At 40.9% G+C, this 20,362-nt stretch overlaps 1 protein-coding gene across 1 annotated transcript in view; it reads left to right on the top strand.

Moving 5' to 3' along the window:
- The window catches only part of PCCA (propionyl-CoA carboxylase subunit alpha), a 393,662-nt gene that overhangs the window by 254,256 nt on the left and 119,044 nt on the right, over positions 1–20,362 (top strand). Inside the window, exon 19 of the mRNA XM_054012780.1 lies at positions 11,586–11,688. Coding sequence (XP_053868755.1) covers positions 11,586–11,688 — 103 coding nt within the window. The remainder of the gene's footprint in view (positions 1–11,585; positions 11,689–20,362) is intronic.

Here is a 20,362-nt window from a genome sequence, read left to right on the forward strand (position 1 = left end):
GGTCCCAGCTGCAATCCTCAGTGCTCCACAAATTTACTTCCCTCTGGCTTCCCTAGTCCCCTTCTAATTTATAGGAATCTTCCCAAGAGGGGACCAGGGGGCTGATGGCCTTTCTCCCTCTCCCTGGTTTTCAGGGGGTTGCCAGCTGGCTCACTTCCCCCACTTCCCAGTTTGCATCTTCTGGGGACTACTAAGTGGGGATGCTGCTTCCACAGTCCATCAAGGTAGGAACAAAATTCTTCAGGGGTAGAATCGGCTGCCCTCCCTCATAAAGAAGGGCTCAGGGAAGTGCCACCTTCAATAGGTGGGCTTGCCTTTCATTCTGAGGGAATCTACATCAAATGTGGGCAAGAAGACATTGACCTTAGAGAGACCCTGGCTGCTGTGATATGGGGCATCCCTGAGCCAGGGTGGGTTCAGTGGGAAGGGGAGAGAGCACCCTATCCCCCTAAATCTCAAAATCTCTTCTTGATGTATCTCTATCCCCGTGCCTGCACACTGCCAGACAGCTAATATGGGTTTTCATTTTGAAATTATAGTTGTTGTACTCTTGCCCTTCACTTCTCCCTCTTCAGCTGCTACTGGTAGTTTTTCCTCTGAGTTTCCAGGAGGCATCAATTAGAATACTATAGATGCTGGACCAAAATGATCAGTCATGTAGCTCTGTTGAAGTCAGTTTGGCCGTATATCTGGCTTTGTTCCTAATCCTGCGATACTTGCTTCTGGAAATGATTTGTTTTCTGCGTTTCATCCATCTTGTAGATGTTATAATTACAGTATGAAAGATTTTTTGTTGGCTTGAGCTACTTAACCATCTTTAGCTTAGTTGCAACAGCTCATTGAAGGAATAGGCAGTCCAAATTAGAGCTATGTTTTATACTTATAAAGACCCAAAGCGTGCATTTGAATCTGCATAGGTGGACTCTTGTACCCACATAATACTCCATTTAAGTCAGTCAAGTGCTCCGTACCAAGTTGCATAATAAAAAATTAATAGACTGCAGCCTGCCTCAGTCTCCCCATCTGTAAAATGGGGATAATAATACTTGCAGTTGCCAACCTCACAAGGCTGTTGTGTGTATATATGCAGAACTTTGTAAACTTAAATTGCTGTATCATGGATAGGTTTTAAATGGTATCTAGAAACTACACCTGTAACAAAGGACTTCATAGAAAAGAAGGTAGAAATTAGTGCAGCATATTGGGAATAAGGCAGCCTTGTTCTATAAACCCAACACAAACTAAGCAGAATTGGACTGCAGTAAGCCAGTACTTGGATGGGACACATCCAAGAAATAGTTAAGTATTACAAATGTGGTGTTGGTCATTAATTAAGTGGTGCTGAATCATTACCTCAGCATGATATTGGGAAAGCTGAACTGCAGAGACTGTTCTTAAGATGAGCTATAAAACAGACCCTGATTACTTGTGGACATTACATTTCCTATGGAGCTTTTCAAAAGACTACGGCTTTGCCAGCATCCTGGCAAAATTCCATTAGGTATGTTTTGACTACCTACATTTCCTCTACAGTTTCAACTGACTACAGTAGCCTTCTTTACTTCTTGCTCTAGGGCAGGGATCGGCAGCCTTTGGCACATGGCCCGTCAGGGAAATCCGCTTGCTGGTTGGGATGGTTTGTTTACCTGCAGTGTCTGCCGGTTCGGCCAATTGCAGCTCCCACTGGCCTCGGTTCGCCGTTCCAGGCCAATGGGGGCTGCAGGAAGTGGCGCGGGCCGAGAGATGTATTGGCTGCTGCTTCCAGCAGCTCCTATTGGCCTGGAGCAACAAACCCCGGGCAGTGGGAGCCGCGATTGGTTGGACCTGCGGACGGGGCAGGTAAACAAACTAGCCTGGCCCACCAGGGGCTTTCCTTACACAAGCGGCGGTCCCAGTTTGAGAAACACTGCAATAATGGATGTGGTTTGATTGTAGTTTTAAAGTGATTAGTGGTGACTCAGAACAACATGCTAAAATGCTGGCAAATTTCACTATTAAATTAATAGACCAAAACACGCACTAAATGCTTCTAATTGTTCGAAAACTTATCAGGTATTCAAAGTTGTCTTCCATAAATGTAAGGTTGAATGTATATTTTAATATCAAGAGGTCTTAATACATAATATTTTACTAAATCTAAAAACTGAGTTTAAACTATAGCCAACACCGTCCCTATTTTCAATATAGACAGAAAACATGTAGTAATTCTGAAGCATAAGAGTGAAAAATATAATGCAAGCAAAAATTAGTTTGGTATCTTAAAATAAGACCCAAATATCTGCATGACAAAACTACTGCCAAATTAGACAGAGTTGGCATTGTCTGCTCAAGCAAGCTCAGGCTTTAGGATTAGAGCCCTGTAAATCTTTGGAAATTCACTTTCTATCATGGACCATTTTTGTGGATCGGATACAAATTTTGTATCTGAGCAGGGCTCTAATTAGGATAGTCTAGGTGGTACAAATAGGACTGTAATGCACAGAAGATCTCTGCAGGAAAGCCTGTGGCTTAAGTCAGTGTTAGTCCTTCACTTTCATGAGCAGTATTACAGTTACTCTTACCATTTAGTATTAAACTATTTAAAAATTTTTTACACAAAAAGGTGTAAAATGCAATGATCTGTGTAATGTCATGCAGTGTTTTCAAAATAAAATATTTTAATGTACGATAATACATTTGGTAGAAAAAATGGTTACAATACAATAATTTTGATGGCTAGCTTCCCGGCTCTCCAAGCTGTGGTCAAGTGAAAAAATTCTCTTCTTTTTGACTGCTCTCTTAACTGCAATACGTTTCTTAACATAAGTCAGTACCATTGATTGCTATAAGTAGTTTACGTGAATAGTCCCTACTCCCATAAGTAGTTCCATTGACTTGGATAGATCTGCTCATGTAAGTAATGTTTGCAGGAATGTGCTCATATATATTTTAAATTATTTTTGAAATAAATTCCTCTTCTTTGTTCTTGGCAAAACATGATCTCATGATTCTGTATGTCACCTACAAGGACACCACAAACATAAAACAAGGAGCAGCATCTCTTATCCAGCGTTAGGGTTTTTAGTGTTTGATTTTTCCCAGGAGAAGCAGAACACTGAATTGGGCCCTGACAAGTAATAAGAGGTAATGAGTTTCAGATATCTTGATTTAAATTCCTTTATTTGTAATTTTAAGACTATACTGGCTTTTGACTAATAGTTTAGAATCACTTCCCTTGTTGATTTAGGACCTGATCCAAAGTCAATGGGAGGCTTTTCATTTATTTCAATGGAAATTGAACGAGGCCCTTATGTTGGTGTATATCCAGGGAAACTCCATTTTGTATTTATCCACGTAACCTTCAATGTTAATTATTTTAGTACTCAATATTCAGCTAGCGTGTCCATCAGCTGGCTGACAAAAGGGTGTTCGGTGTCTATAAATGTGTGTATTCTTGATCCAAATTTAATACAAAGCAAATTAAATAGAAATACCATTTTGCCAGAACCATTGAGCAGTTCATTCAGGCTTTGTCTCATAAGCTAGCACATTATGACTAGGATAGGTTATTTTTTTCTATGACATACTCAGAACTGTAATTTAGATTAATGATATAGTTTATTACTTTGGTGAGATGCATATACATATAGTAGAGCGAGAGAATGTGTTTTTATATGTGTGTGTATATGTGTGATACATCCATGCATGAGTGTGTGTGTCTGTATAAAATATATGAAGTTGCTGAGTATGATATTCCCAGTTTTTAGGCCTCTGTCACATAATTTTTAGTTCTTAAAAATATCCCTTGAAAGTGCTGCTTTTATCTTTTCTGTGCAGTGATGAACTTTTATGTTGGAAAGTGTTGAAAGTACTCAGATAGTAAAGCTTAGATTTTTGTTTTGTTTGGCAGTACACTTCTGTTTAGAATTCCTTTAATCTATCCATTCCCAGCTTTTTTATTCATCTTGATAGCTGAAGGTTCTCGGAAGGATTTTTCTTTATATATAAAATTATTAAATTAATAATGCTCAAAAGTGTGGGGTTTTTCTTTCTTATTTGGGGGAGGGCACACTCTTGTGTGCGCTGTAAAATTTCTATTTGCCTTTCTTGTTTTTTTGGGTTTTTTGTTTTTTGTTTTTTGTTTTTTTTTTTTTAAATAACAAAAAAAAAACCCCAACAATTTATATGGTAGATCTAAAGTTTCATTAAAATTGCTTATGCCCTGTCCCAGGCATTTTAAGTGGGCCATCTGTCTAAACATCTCTCTATTTTTTCTGATCATTTCCTCGACTTATTCATGAGCCATGGGAGGGCTCCTTTGTAGTCTCCATGTAGCTGGTTCAGTCTACCCCCACTGAATACATCTATGTGCTTGCATAACATATCTTTTCACAGTGCTTTAAATTCTCTGAACTTGGTTCAGATGAATGGCCCACTTTCTGAAGGTCCTCCCCCCCAACCCCCCCGCAAAGATTTGTATGCAGAAACTGACCTCAGTGGCTACAGAATCCAGCACATTATTCTTGATCATTTTACAGGCCACCTGCTGTGAAAGTTATGATGAAGGATTTCTAATGATTCTTTGACCATTAACATTGTTTTAAGTCAATATTTCACTTTTATTTAACTGCTGAATAGGTAATTGTACAATTGAAAAACAGCTTTACTGAGTGTCACATAATCTAGTTTTGCAATGCTCATAATCCTTGATAATTGGAGAATTTCTTAGGATAGTTTGGGCTCTGTATTTACCTAAAATTTTATGCAGCAACAATATAAGAAGTGTAGAACATTTGTAGGATTTTTTTAGAACATTATAGCTCACATTTTGAATGGTAAGAAATCTATACTCAATTTCATGACCCTTTAGGAGCTGGTGACATGTATTGTAGCCGATTACATCATTAACAGCAATCGAGAGACAGGAGTTTATTTGCCACACACTACAGAAAATTGTAGTTTTATTGAGCTTCTCCATTCTGATTGGTTGGTGACAATCAAAGTGGACAAGCCTGGGGCAGAGCTATTACTTGATTTGCTATTGTGAATGTCTGTTTTCCTTGGTTGCTTGACTAGAATAGATAAAAGTTTAACTAATATGTGTTTTCCAGGAACACAATAAGTGTGTGTCGATCTAAAATTTCAGCAGTTGGCAGTTTCCGTCACTGAAAACATATTGCAGTAAAGAAAAACAGAAGTATAATTGCTGCTGTTCATATAATGTTAAATAAACCTTTTATGGGTGGAGGAGGGAAGAGAAAACATATGTTCAGATAAATTATGAGACTAGGTCAGCATTTATTAAGTTCAGGATGATGTCAGAGATAAACAGGATGTAAATACTCCAAATTACAGACCATTTCCCCTATCATATTCTTTAATAATGAAGCAAGAGAAATTTGCATAGAAGTGTCTCTAATATATGGGCTAGTTTATCCCCTTACTCCTGGTATGTGCCCGTTTACTGTTTTTCTTAACATTTCCCTCAAAAGTGGGGGATTCCAAGTACGGAGGCTCAGAATTATCTTAACTTCATAATACCTGTGTAATTGAGGGAGACATTGCTGTGGACCATGTTCACCTCTGCCCTATACCCTCTTCCTGTTGGTACCGCCTGCTTCTCCCCTGCTTTGCCCTTTCCACTGCAGTTCCTCACCCCTCTCCTCCTATGCATGCTCACATAATACTAATCTCAAGGGAGAACAACACACAGTAGTCTGTGGGGGCCACCCCCCTCTACCCAATAACCATAAGCACATCCCCCCTCTCTGCACTTGTTGCCACCAGCACCCAAAACCAACCATTATTTTTTGCTGTTGTGCTAGTCCCACAATCCTTTGCCAGTCCCAAAGGATTGTGGGGTTTAAATCCCATCAGAGGAAGATTATGTGAAACTTCTTGCCCCAGGTTGAAAAAAGGTTGTCCCCATACATTTTATAATGGTAAAAGTGTGTGTGTGTTTGGAGGGCGTGTGTGTTCACTTTCAGAAATGCTTTTGGTCTGGTACAGATATATCAAATTTCAATCCAAAATGGAAAAGTGTATATAGTTATAAACCTCTGAAAATGACCCTCAAGAATGAAAATACTTGTATAACCTTATCTAATGGCATTGGTATGTACTTCCTTTATAATAGGTAGAGACACAAGTACATGCACAAGTACATGTTAGCAATATCAGTGTGCCAAGTTACAGAGGCATGTGACAAATGCATATTTGATTCTCTGCCCGCTATCTCATTTCCCAGGGCTATGTCTTACATTCCAAACCTCCAAGCAGCTTCAAATAATCATCTTTTTAAAAAACAAACACAAATCCCTACCCTTTATTTGGGCTAGAAATAGTTTGATGGAATCTTTGCCAGAGCCTTCTACCTGGCTGACCAGGATAAACCACCATTCCTGAGTCAGTCCACCATTGCTCCCTCTTTATACAGCTTTGGTCCTGGGCATTCAGCATTGTCCAATTCATTCAGCTGAGTTGTCTCCTGTACATTCAGGCCTGTTCCCCACTGTCACCAGGATTTCCTTTGACTCCAAGCCTCAGCATAGGGTGTCTCACTCCAGCCATACCACATGGATCAATTCAGGATATGTTTTCCATGGTATAGCTTCTAGGTTGGAGGCTGATCCATCTTATCCTGACATACCCTACCCACTCAGAAGATCTAAAACAGCCTGGGTGTTGAGGAGAAAGCCACCTTCCTGCTCCTCCAGCAGTGAGTATTTTTCAGAGGAACAGCTAGGCTCTCAGCGATTGGCCAAAGACCTTGAAGTGTCTAGCACTCTAGATCAAAGGACTCTGAGGAGTTCCCAGACAGGGAAAAAAGCCTTGCCCATGCACAAGAAGAATTATTATTTTCCAGTGTAGCCTGACCTTCCAGATGTCATCAAAGAAACCTCTTCTTATCCTGGTGGAAAACTTTCCATTTCCAAGGCAATTTAGAAGCTTTGACTTCCCTTCTAAGTCTGGGAAGCTGTCCTTAGGTTGGACTTAGTAACCATACAAGTATGAAGAAACTACATCCTGCTGGAGGACACTCTGGCTCTAAAAGACTCATTTGAAAGGAAATTAATCTAAAGGTAAAAAGGTTTAGGGTTCTCAGAAGCTAACTTCCAAATCCATCTCAGTCAGTACAGCTGCAACCTACTGTTTCAAACCCATGGGCACCAGTTAACAGAGCTGGAAAAGTCCCTTTGTAAAAGTATCCTGCAGTTTCAGGAAACAAGAGAATTGCACCTGGCAACAAACTTCATACAAGACATGGCTCTGCATTCACCCTGCTGACCAACAGTGTGATAGAAAGAGGGAGCCTATGACTGTGCTCATGGGCGTTTGACACCCAGGCATAACTGGGATAGTAACCATGCTTTTCAAGAAGGAATAAACTCGATAAAGCTGAGCAAGAAAGCCTGAACAAAAATAATCTTTGCTGGGAGAGCAAGATAGTTTTTTTTTTTTTCTTTGATTGCCAGCAAAGTCAAATATGTGAGGTCATTCCCAGCCAAATCCAACACGAGCAGGACCAAGCCAGCACACTATGCCCTGGGTAACAAATAATCTGATGCTATGCTAGCAATGAGGCTGATCTACTGATAGTCTGGGGAGTAGACTTCACCTCTTTCACGAGAACTAGGGAGATCTCAGCACAAACTTCTAAATCCTATCAGTCATTGCATCAGGACACCATATAGAATTCAACCAGGCGCCAGCAAGAACCCAATAAACTCATCCTCCTCTGACTCCTTATCCCAGGAAATGTTGGGAGAGCATCACACTGTTAGCTACCTCCTAACTATCCAGGAAATTTCCTGATTCCAGTGTCTGTACTCTTCTACTTGCTATCCCGCAGAGATTAGGATAAGCGTATCTGGGTGGGATCTAAAATGGCTAAATGATTTTATGACGTACAGGAACTTCAAGATGGAGACCTGGAGAAATATCATTGCTAACAATGCTCCATGGAGATTTTCTCAAATCTGTTGTTTTGACATTTACTTCTGTATGCCAATAGAAGAGGCGTGTCACTGGATCTTGTCTATATCATTTTTAGTATGTTATTTACAAGTGTTGTGGGTATAGACAGCATCTCTAGGTAAGATCACCTGGGAATTTTGGAGTGGATCATACTTGAGAGGGGATGCTTTTGAGTCCAAGGTCAAGATTTTCAAAAATGACTAGTGATTTTGAGTAATGTGTCCACCTCAAACGATTGAAGGTACAACTTGTATACTACATCATACTATCATGTGTTCCATGTGCGTATGTAATATGTATGTGTGTTTATAATGACGAGCATGTGTATTTATAAGGAGGATGAGGAAAAATAGGTACCTCCGTAAAATGAATTCCAATGCTATCCAGGTAAAATTATTATACAAGAATAAAAATAAAAAAATTAGAAGAAAAAAGATATATGGATTATTTATCAAGGATGTGCCTTTTGGAGCAAAAATAAGATGCTTTTAATTTTTCTTTTTAAAAATGCAATGTGGGGCACCACCGTACACACTTCAGCTTCTCTCATTGTGGAAATACAAGCAGTTGGATGAGTCTTTGCATGTATGGGGCTGTAATGTGATCTACAACCCCCTTACTAAATGTGGATGGGGGGAGGAGAGTCTCTCCTGTTTACAAGCAAGCAGCTAGATCACAAACCCACGCAGCTGCCAGTCATGGAGGCAGGCACACACAACTGCAACCAATAGAGGAAACAAGGCCTGCTATAAAGGGGAGAGTGCAGAGAAGGAATGGGAGGCAGAAAGACTTGGGATAGCAAGGTGGTGACAGCCCTGCACCAGGCTGCCTCCAAGAAAACAGCCAGGAGACTGCAAGAGACTGCAAACCCAAAAAGTGAAGGGTTGACAGGCTTAATTGAAGGTTAGGGTCCAGGAACTGACCTGACTCAGAGAAAACTAAGCTGGCTCAGAAGAAGCTGAGGCCCCCAGGAAACCACACCAAGAGGCAGTGACAGGGGCCTAAGGATATGGTGAGCAGTAACAGGTGAATACAACAGATGGGGCAACTCAAGTTAACAGTGGGGCATTTATAATTAAAGGTTAAGTCATGTGTAGTCTTGTGAAAAGAAGACTGAGTGGGAATCTGATAAGTCTTAAATATGTTAAGCGCTGTTATTAGGGTTGCCAACTTTCTAAGCGTACAAAACCGGACACCCTAGCCCCGCCCCTTCCCTGAGGCCCTGACCCCCCACTCACTACAGTCCTCCTCCCTCAGTGGCTCGCTCTTCTCCACACTCACTCACTTTCACTGGGCGGGAGCAGGGGATTGGGGTGTGGGAGGGGGTGAGGCTCTAACTGAGGGTGAGGGCTGCGGGATGGGACTGGGAATGAGGGGTTCAGTGTGTGGGAGGGGGCTCTGGGCTGGGGCAGGGGGTTGTGGTGCAGGAGGTGGTGAGGGCTCCAGCTGGAGGTGCGGGCTCGGCGTGGCGCCAGGGATGAAGGGTTTGGGGTGTAGGAGGGGGCTCCAGGCTAGGGGCTGGGGCCGAGGGATTCGGAATGTGGCAGGGTACTGCGGGTTGAGTCAGGGGATTGGGATGCAATAGGTGCACCTATCCTGTCTCGGCGCTGTGCCCTGGAAGCGGCCAGCAGGTCTGGCTCCTAGGGCATGGGAGGCCAGGAGGCTCTGCGCACTGCTCTCACCCACAGTTACCGCCCCCGCAGCTCCCATTGGCCATGGTTCCTGGCCAATGGAAGTGCAGAGCCAGTGCTTGGGCTAGACGCCTGGCAACCCTAGCTGTTATAGAGGATGATGATCTATTGTTCTTCTTGTCCACTGAAGGTAGGGCAAGAAGTAATGGGCTTAATCTGCAAGAAGGAAGATTTATGTTAGAAATTAGAAAATGTTTCTAACTATTGTTATAGTTAAGCTCTGGAATAGGCTTCCAAGGGAGGTTGTGGTATTCCTGTCAATGGAGGGTTTTAAGAACAGACAAACACCTGTGAGGGATGGTCTAGATCAGGGGCCAGCAACCTTTCAGAAGTGGTGTGCCGAGTCTTCGTTTATTCACTGTAATTTAAGGTTTTGCGTGCCAGTCATACATTTTAACGTTTTTAGAAGGTCTCTTTCTATGTCTGTAATATATAACTAAACTATTGTTGTATGTAAAGTAAATAAGGTTTTTAAAATGTTTAAGAAGCTTCATTTAAAATTAAATTAAAATGCAGAGCTCCCCAGACCGTTGGCCAGGACTCGGGCAGTGTGAGTGTCACTGAAAATCAGCTCGCGTGCCGCCTTCGGCATACGTGCCATAGGTTGTCTACCCCTGGTCTAGATTTACTTGGTCCTGCCTCAGCTCAGGAGGCTGCAAAGACTTCCAGCCTTACATTTCTATGATTCTATAATTAGCATAATATGCAGTGGATACAGTGCTTCAGCTGCCTAGTAGTTATCAAGCATTTTGTAAGCATGACAGCAGGGTTGAATTTTAAGGAGAGAGTTAAATGTGGACAGTGTAGTGGAATTTTACAGGGTGTTCTTGCTATGCATAAGAGGCAGCACAGGAGACCAACTGGCACATAAAAACATCAATTCAATGAAATTCAGAGCCTCAACCAACCTGAATTACTATTTATTTATTTGTGCTAAAATTCTGCCTAAAATCCCAAACAATATCGGAAGCCTATTGCACTTGCCAGTACTCATACAATAGTCAGAAATAGTCTCTCCAAAAGTTTCCGGTTTAAATTAAGACACAACAAGTTAATGTAACAAACTATAGGGAAGGCAAGATAAAGGTGACAACTGATACATAACATATGTATAGAGCTACACATTACAAATAAATATAGTTTAAAACAAAACAGCTAAAAATTATTTTCTACTTTTTTTTTTTTTTCAAACCTGCCAAGACTTGAGTTCCAGGTTCTGGTTCCCTTGCTGTATCTTTGACCACCTTGATGTAACACAAAAGATGCACTTCCCTGGGTTATCTTAAGTTTGTGAGGCCATAGATTATTATGGGAGGAATATAGAACTCTGTTCTCAAGTCCTGGCATGTAAAAATCTTCAGTTTATTGTATCTACAGAGATCCGTCATTAATATATAAAATATATATATTGTTAAAAATAATGTATGGATATTATTCGTTTGGCTGGATTTGCATGCTTTTGTGTCTAACTGGCCTTTAATTTAGGTTTGTTGTGCGTGATTATGATGTGAAGGTGATGGTGAACCACTTCTGCTCTTGAAGTTCCAAGTAGTCTTTTTATTTTTTCAAGTGCCACTCTTCCTTCCCTCTCCTCATCTGTTTTTCACTGTTTGCAATATCCCAGCAACCAACGATGGCTGGATTTTGGGATTCTCCTCAAATTTTATCAGTACAGATTTTATTCAGTGACACAGGGTGTCAAGGCAAAGCAGAAAATATCTCAAAAGGCTTCTCCGCTAAAAAGTTTTCTCCTTATGTGCCATAATGGACAAAAAAATATATCTGGTAGTTTTCCCAAACATGCTCCCTGACTGTGTCAATAGGGTTAATGATGTTTAAAATCCTTTATGAAGACCCTATGAAAGAAGTTCATGTGATTAAAAATATGGACAACCTGAAAATGCTGTTAAAATATTCTTTTTCCTTTCCTTGCTTTAGAATTTCTCTTGCTAAGCTGGATCTGAACAACTGGGAGCTGTCGGTACAGTTAGAAGACGGAACTTACTCTGTTACAGTTTCAAACAACGGGTCAACATTCTCTGTAAGTTTTTTGCTCATTTTCTAAGAAATGTGAGGCATTGAGTCAGTGTATATATTCTTGATTTGTGTTACAGATCTCTCATCTGTTCAGTGCACTAGCACAGTTACACATTTGTTTCATCTTCTGCAGGAGGCCTTGCTGTAAATTAGAATACCATCCTCCATATGCTAATTAAGTGTTACATTTCCCATACAGGGATTTATCTACACTCTAAAGTCAATGAAACATTTTTGTATTCTACTTTCTTCTTACATTTATTTTCTAATTAACAAAATTGTTGTTTAATGCCTTACTTAGAAGTGAGCTTTTATGCTGTGCCACAAGAGGTATTTGAGAGCAAGAAATTAAATTGCAATTTAAGATACTGGTAAAAATCAAACAAACTAACCAGGAAAAATGCATAATCAGGATGACTGTAGCAAGCTACCAGTAAAACTGAGGGTGCAAATACAGTAATTAGCCACAATATGCTGACACTTCATTTTGTGTCTGGAAACCATTTGCTTCAGATGCACAAATATACGTGACTTAGCTTTTACAAAACTTGCTAAATAATTTCTTTCCTCTTGTGATATTAAAGAGTGAAAGGCATAAAGCATTGTATTATATTAGGATTATGGTGGAACCACGGATGATGATGGTGAAATAAAATCAAGCTAAATCAGAGGTAGGTTAACTTGGAGAGTTGGGAAAAAAAATTGTGGAGGAAATTTGTTTTTATAATTCTGCAGTGCTGATTTCAAAGCTAACCTGAGAGTTTTAAGAATGGACACAATTTACATGAAGTCTGTCAAAGCTTTAAGGCTGGTATTTTCAAAAGCACTTCAAATTGATGCAGGTCCTCAGAAAATCCCAACTTAAATATTTCATGTCATGAATACAGCTTTCTCAAGTTGTTTGACTTTTTTGCTTTGTTTAAAAGCTCTCTTAAAAAAGAGCAAAGATGTAATGATTTTAACTACATATTAGTCAGATTTTAGGGGGTGTGGCTGCTTGCGGCCACTGAGCAGCTCTGGGGTCCCTCTGGCACAGCGGCTGGGCAGTTCAGTGGTCCCTGCCGGTGGCCGGTCAGTTGCAGGGGCTCCCCCCGATACCCACTGGTGGCAACTGGGGAGATGTGTGTGGGGGGGTCCCTTCCAGCGGCCGCAGAGCAGATCTGGGGTGCCTCTGCCACCGCCAGAGGCAGCTGGGAGTTGCGGGGCGGAAGGAAGTTACCAGCTGCTCACAGCAGCTGAGCAACTGCAGGGGGGGCCCTGCCAGCAGCAGTGGCTGGGAAGCTCAGGGGTCCTCGCCGGCAGGTTGTCCCACAACTGCAGCTGCAGGAAGGTCGCCTGCGGCGGCTGGGCTCCTGCAACTGACTTCAGCAGGTGTTACTGAGCATGCTCAGTTTGTGTGAACATGCTCACTACACCCTAACTAGTAAATTCAGTTAGATAGCAGTTTTTCACACTACAAGGCGGCTAGTCAGCTGCGGGGGCCCCCAGTGTCGCAGAGGTTGCAGTAAGTCACAAATTCTATGGCTTCTGTGACCTCTGTGACATAATCGTAGCCTTATTTATTATGGGAAGAAGAAAGTAGCTTCGAATCCTGACTAGTGCCTGGTTAATGCCCATTTGAAAAATTCTGTGAACTCCTTAAAGAGTACAGTCCTCAGTCTTGTGTATTGCATTGTTCCATAGCTGTGGGAGTCACCCTTGATGTGGAATTGTGGTGCAGGTTCTAAGGTTTTGTCTTCACACACATTTTCCTTTGAATAACTAAGTGGTCTTTTTTTAACCCAGTTAATTAATTTGGTACAAATTTGTGTTGTTTTTGTTTGAGGGTCTTATTTCAGTTTAGTTTCATCTGGTTTTAAAAAGTAATAAATAGAGCGAAACTGAAATAAGACAGTTTACATGGAAACTTGCCCCAGTTTAAAAACACACCATTCGTTAAACTGGTGAAAGTTTGTGTGGAATAGGCCTTTAAAACCAGAATTATGTTTCTGCCCCTTGTAGTTATAAAGATAATGTTGAAAACACCAAGTGTTACCTTCTAGAGTCTGGACAAAGCCTGGTAGCCTGAGAGGTGTAAACTGCCCTGTTTGTCTCAAACATACAAAAATTGAAGAGGACAGTTTAAATGCCAGTATTATTTTTAGCAGTTATAGCAGGAAAAAAGCGCATGTGCATATCCCACAATCAAAAACGGTCTCCCCAGCTGTCCACTAGCCGGCTGCCAAAACCTCCAGCTTCTTCAATGCCAAAAACAGCAACATATCAAAAAGTGAAAATGTTGTGACAGTCTAAAATAAATGGAATTTAATATCAAAATAAATAACACAGGAGGAGTTGTACTGATTGAATTAACTATGAAAAAAGAATACAATAAAACCATCAATATTTTAATTTAAGTGAAGCTGCTCCAGAATTTCCAGTCTGTTGCCGCACAGTGAACCCAGATTTTTAGGTCCAGCTTGTCATGGACTCTTTGGTTCTATGTGCAATTAAAAAGACATCACCACCATCATAATCAAAGGGTAACGAGTATGGTCTAGGAAGGAACGAGTAACTTAAAAGTAAACCTATTTTCAGTACTTAAACTGTAACTTAAAGGAATTTATTATCGTTTCATGCCACTTTGCCTAAGAGAGAGAGGCTGGGGGCAGGGCAACAGGAAAGTACTGCTTCACAGAGTTCCAGCAAGGCAGAACAGGATGGCCATGGGGCTTCCTGCCCTTGTCCCAGCATCCTAGGCAGCATGCTGCTACTTTTCTCTCCGGTTGTGTTGCAGTGAGGCAGACAGGAGCCCTCATGGGCATCCCCATACAGTGTCACTGGCCAATATGTAATAAAATGAAATACATGAGAGAGAGAGGGAGGAGTAACTGGACCCTGTGCAGTCTAGAGGTTCAACCAAATGGACTGAGAGCCAGTAGCTTTCTGGGTTCTAATTCTCAGCTGGCCAATAACTTGCTATGTTCCTTGGATAAGATACTTTATTTCTTTGTACTTCAACCAACCTAACTGGAAATTGGATGAGATAGCTGAATCTCATAGAAGACCAAAGGCTACATCTGACATAAACTTTCCTGGGTGCAAATATATTAGATAAAACCCAACCCTGGAGATTGTAAAGCAAAAGGTAACCATTATTCAACAGCAAGACCATGATAAGAGCAGGTTACTGGATAATTAAAGAATGACACATCATTCTGTGTTTATAATTTTTTGTCAAATTTCTTTTTATCCTCACCTACCTCATGGTGGTTTATGGGTCACTGTAATAAAAATGATCAAATCGAAACCTTCTGAAACATTATTTTAAAAATTTGCGATGAGAAGAAAAAACCCTCTTAAAACTTTAAACAAGTGGCAGAGAAGTCCTGTTCCCGAGAATTGGATGTAATGTACTATGGAAAATGCAAACCCCAATTGCACTGCCTTTCCAGTCAGATTTTTCACCTAGAACGTGAAGAAGCAAATACAAGCCACATGTTGAACTTTTAGATTTACTCTTCCCTGTTGCACTGACATGATCAGGGATGCTGACTTTGTGGGATGGATGCCCTGATCGGTTGTGACAGAGGTAGCTGAATCAATTGTTCAGTTGGATAATTCAGTGATCAGTGAAGGGATCATCTTCCCAGCACCATTTGATCCATGGGCCATCTTTATAGTTTTCTTCTCTTACTGTTATCATAAGAGTAATAAAAAATATTGTGCAGTGTCAAGCAACAGTAATATTTATTGTTCATGTTTTCTAATTTGTTGAATTTTTAAACTTGTCTATCTGTGCAGCTTACTCAGAACAGAACTTCCTTAGTGTAAACAGGCCTAAACACTGAGTGCCATGGCTTCCCAGAACTTACCTGCTCAAGGGCTCACAAGCTTGCAGCGATCACGTCAGGTCTATAAAATACTACAAAAGTAAAGAAAAATTTCTGCTGCTTGTGCCTACAATAGGGGCTGGAAAATAAGTGGATGAAGGTGTTTTACAAATAAATGAAACTCCCTCTCCCGCATTATCCTGCAGCCACTCCAATACTTAACCAATTTGTGCAAAATACATTTAGTTTAATTTTATGGTATCAGGCATTACCCCAATGTCAGTTCATCTACATGCACTTTATTTGTTCAGAAATGGTATACACAAGTTGGTTTGTTTAAAATCTTGGCTACCTTAATGAGATCTGTTGTCTTGTACAACATGAACTCACTAACTTAACTCATGAAAACATCAGTGTTTCTGTTTTCTTCACTTTATTGCTTTATCCTTTTGTATTGATTGCCAGAAGAATCTATGAATTGGCTGCTCATCATACTTTGATCTTTGAAAGACAAAATCTTTAGACTCCAGCTCTTAGTTTTCCTATCAATTATGTATAGTTTTCATTATCAAGAAATTGTCCTATCATCATGATTACCAACATCAGTTTTAAAACCTTCCGTACACCAGCATAGTGTAATAAAACTAGAGTCTTTTTGTTTATTCAGTTTGGACTCAAATATTATTCCTTCTGATGTATGAAACAATCTAGGCACGAAGCATACCAAGTCCAAGAAACAATGCAGCTTTATTGGTGAGGGGTGAAATCCACTCCCCAGGCATCATAGAGTGGTTTGAAAGACTAAATCCACCCCGAATCCAGATTCAGTAGGCATGGCTGCTGTGTGGTTTCTCTCTACCACTGCAGCTGTTTTAAGCCATGGTTTGGAATAGTGTCAGCAGTCTCTCCTAGCCAGTTTCACAGGGTATCTCAGAGGCTAATGGTCTGTGGCCTGCCTCTGGGCCACCTTTATCATGGTCTTCAACTCCAGACTATTTAGAGCTAATGTGAAGATCCTTTTGTTGTGAAGCTGCGAATAGGGAGTGCCCTATTCAGCCATTTTGCCAAGAGACCTTCTGCATAGGTGCTGTGTAGGGCATAAGTGATGTGGAGGTCCTTGGGCTGACCCTTTGCACTATGGGTGAATGTCATACCTAGTGAGAATCTTTCATCTCAGAAATCTTTGTGGAGTGAAATAATTTAGTTAAATTTTATAATAAAAAGTAATAGCAGAGTGGTAGAGAAATTTGAGAGATAAACAAGGGAGAATTTAAATACAGTGGTCCAGGATCTTCTGAGCTTTAATTTATTGAATTCACCACCCTGTAATTTGCCTGTTGCAAAGTAAAGGGTTTGGTGATGAACAAAAGAGTGAAAGATAAATAATTACATGATTGTAAGTGTCCTCATTTCACTTCTACCACCCACCCTCTTTTCTTCCCTCAATAGTTTTCAGTATTTCTTTCTTTCTGTTATGAATATCTCCAGAACTAGAAAACGAGAGAGCAGGCTGAATTAGTATCTTTGTTATGGTAAAGATGTTGGCAGGGTGGGGAGGATTTTATTCTTATTATTTTTGGCTACACTCACTGCCTTCACAAAAATGAAGGGTGAATTCAATGTTGGACATCAGCACTACGGAATGACATGTTAGAAAGCATGCTGCTTTCTCGTTTTTGTTGTTTAGTATTTTACAGTGCCCAAAAATATGCCAGGTGCTTTAGAGAACAGATTAAAAGATATGGCCCTGCCCAAAAGAGTGTACAGTCCTTCTTCCCTATTTACAGTTCATTTCTTGCTATGTAGGTTGAGATTCTTGTGTCATATTAACAAAGGATTTGAAGCTATGCTGTATGCTATAATGGATATTTTTAAAATCTCTTTTGGTAAGGCAATTTTATATAAAATTTGTGTCTGATTCTCTGTTATAATCTTTCAAATTCTCTGTGTTCAAAGTGCATTTGAGAACCTGCAGCATTTTTTCTATGAGGGGTCACTGACCCACAGAAAAAATGAGTCCCGGGCCACACACGGTCCCATGGGGGGCTGGGGAGCACGGAGGCTCAGGGCTTCCCCCCACAGTGCTCGTGGCTCCAGTCCCACGGGAGGATGCGGGGGCTCAGGGCTTCCCCTAGGCTCTGGGGTGGGGCCAGAAATGAGGGGTTCAGGGTGTGGGAGGGCCTTCGGGATGGGGCAGGGTGTTGGGGTACAAGAGAGAGTGAGGGTTCTGGCTGTGGGATCTGGGGTGGGGCTGGGGATGGGAGATTTGAGGTATAGGAGGGGGTTCCAGGCTGGGGCCAAGGGATTTGGAGTGCAGGAACAGGCTCAGGGCTGTGGCAGGGGGTTGGGGTGTGAGAGGAGGTTCGGGGTACGAGCTCCAGAGGAAGTTTGGGTGCAGAAGAGGGCTCCAACCTCGGGAAGGGGGATGTGGTGTGTGTGTGGGTGCAGGGTCTGGGAGGGAGTTAGGGTGCGGGAAGGGGTTCTGACATGGGGCAGGGGTTTTGGGGTGCGGGCTTCGGCCGGGTGGCGCTTACCTCAGGCAGTTCCTGGTTGGCGGTGCAGCAGGGCTAAGGTAGGCTCCCTGCCTGCCCTGACTCTGCACTGCTCCCAGAAGCGGCCACCATGTCCAGCCCCTAAGCGGAGGAGCTAAGGGGCTCTGTGTGGTGCGTGCACCGCCTCTGCAGCTCCCATTGGCCATAGTTCCTGGCCAATGGGAGCTGTGGATCTGGTGCTGGGGAAGGGGCAGTGGCAGTGCATGGAGCTTCCCTGATAGCCCCCCGCTCTTAGGGGCCGCAGGGACATGCTGCTCGCTTCTGGCAGCTGCATGGAGCTGACCGGACTCTTAATAACCTGGCAACCCCAGCTTCTCCCTGCAGTGGAGCGAGCTGGCGCTCGCAGCTCCAGCTCTCCAGGGGGGTGCTGAGGCTCAGGGCTTTTGGCCCACGGTGCGGAGACTTGCTGTGTGCTGGATGAAATGAAGCAGCAGACCGGATCCTGTCCATGAGCCGTAGGTTCCCCACCCCTGAATTAACGTCACCTTCTCCATTTAGTTGACAGAATTTCCAGATGTTTTCATTTACAGAGTAGCTTCTTATCACTGTAGTTCTGTCGAATGTAAGCTATAAAACAAAGTGGCATGAACAAGGTGAAGTAGTTTGGGAGTCACTTCTAGCAAATAGAAACTTGATCTATTTGCAGTGGGGAGCTGTGTAAATCAAAACACTCAATAAAATGGCTAACAGCAGTTCAGATTACTTTTTCAATCACTGTTAAAATAGGCTAACATTTTTCCATTGTATTGTATGATTTCCTACATTTAAGAAAAGCAAATTGATATAGAAATGAATATCTGTGGGAAGTAGGTGGACTTGTTCAGCACAATGACAGATTTATTAATGAATATGTTAAATGCATGGTTTTTTAGGAGGAACAGCTTACATCTTTCAACAAGATGTTCATGTGTTACATGTCTAGTTGGGTGGACAGTTGCATTTGCATGCACATTAACATTTTCAAGAGCAAAGCTATTACTGTGGGCCTAATTGAGAGCATAAAAATAAGTGGATGAATTTGGTCTTGTGAAATAGAGGCATGGTCATTATTACAATATACAATTCTGTAGACAACGTGCTGTTGTCATTAATTGACTATATCCTATATTGTCAATATACTGTAATTAAGTAGCTGTATGCCTGAATTTAGTTAAAGTATGCATGTGTAACTAATTATGGTTAAGTTTCAATTTAAAAATGTAATTAATTAAAAGCATGATGTAATTCTATGTTCATTTGCTGCAAATCCAGTTACTAAGGGATATAATTGATTTTTAAATTATTTTGAAAATATTTCCTTTGTTTAAAATATCCTTTAAGAAAGAAAGAAAAAAAATACTTGAAAATTACCAAAAATCATATCAACTGTTACAAAATTTATAAAATATTTATTATAAAAATGAAAAAATGGTATAGTATAATATAAAAGGTAAATTATACATAAACTAGTTAAATGTACCCCACTCCACATGTAATATATTAAATACAAGTATATGTGCAGTAAAATATTCAGATAACTAATGGCTTCCTCCATGTCCATCTCCTATTTACGTAAATATGTAACAGGTTTCCCAGACCTGTCTCTCTAAAACAGTGGTGGGCAACCTGCAGCCCACAGGCTGCAGTTTGCCCATCACTGCTATAAAATAAATTATTTAATTTAAGAGAATAAATAAAAAGAAATTAGACTGTATTATTATTAATAATATAATTTATAATTAATGCCAATGTGGTAGGTGTGCATTAGTCATATAGTAATACACAGTGAATAGGGCACAATGGCAAAATGTTAGGGCAGTACCAGTAGGAGTGATAGGCAAAAATCTGTAAGGGTTAAAAAAGAATTTTAAGGAAAAAATGTTAATTTAAGGTAATTAACATATGTTCTTTACATAAAAATAAGTTTTTGCCTGTCACTAATTTTCTTTTTGATTACAGAGTTCTTTGTTAGTTTGAATGAAGAGAAACAGCACATTTGAGGGCACAAATAGAAGGGGTCAGGTACATTTCACAAGGGAGAACTGATCAGCTTACAACTGTAAGGAGAAAAACTTTCCCTGCATTTTACAAAACGTTGATAATTTACTTGAACAGTCATGCACCTCTGTTGGCATGAAAATTGACCATCCTGGTCTTCTGCCTGTATAATGTTTGTAGGAGTTTTTTCTTGAAAGTACCTGACTCCTTTTTTGTATGTATACAAGATTGCAAAGTTTGTGTATTTATTTATTTTATCTTTAGTAATTTGTAAAAGTTCCATCCCACATAAAAAAATCTGTTGTGTTCGGAAATGGCCCACTAAACTTTATCTTAA

Source organism: Malaclemys terrapin, chromosome 1 (genome assembly GCF_027887155.1).
Source record: "Malaclemys terrapin pileata isolate rMalTer1 chromosome 1, rMalTer1.hap1, whole genome shotgun sequence".
NCBI lineage: Eukaryota > Metazoa > Chordata > Testudines > Emydidae > Malaclemys > Malaclemys terrapin.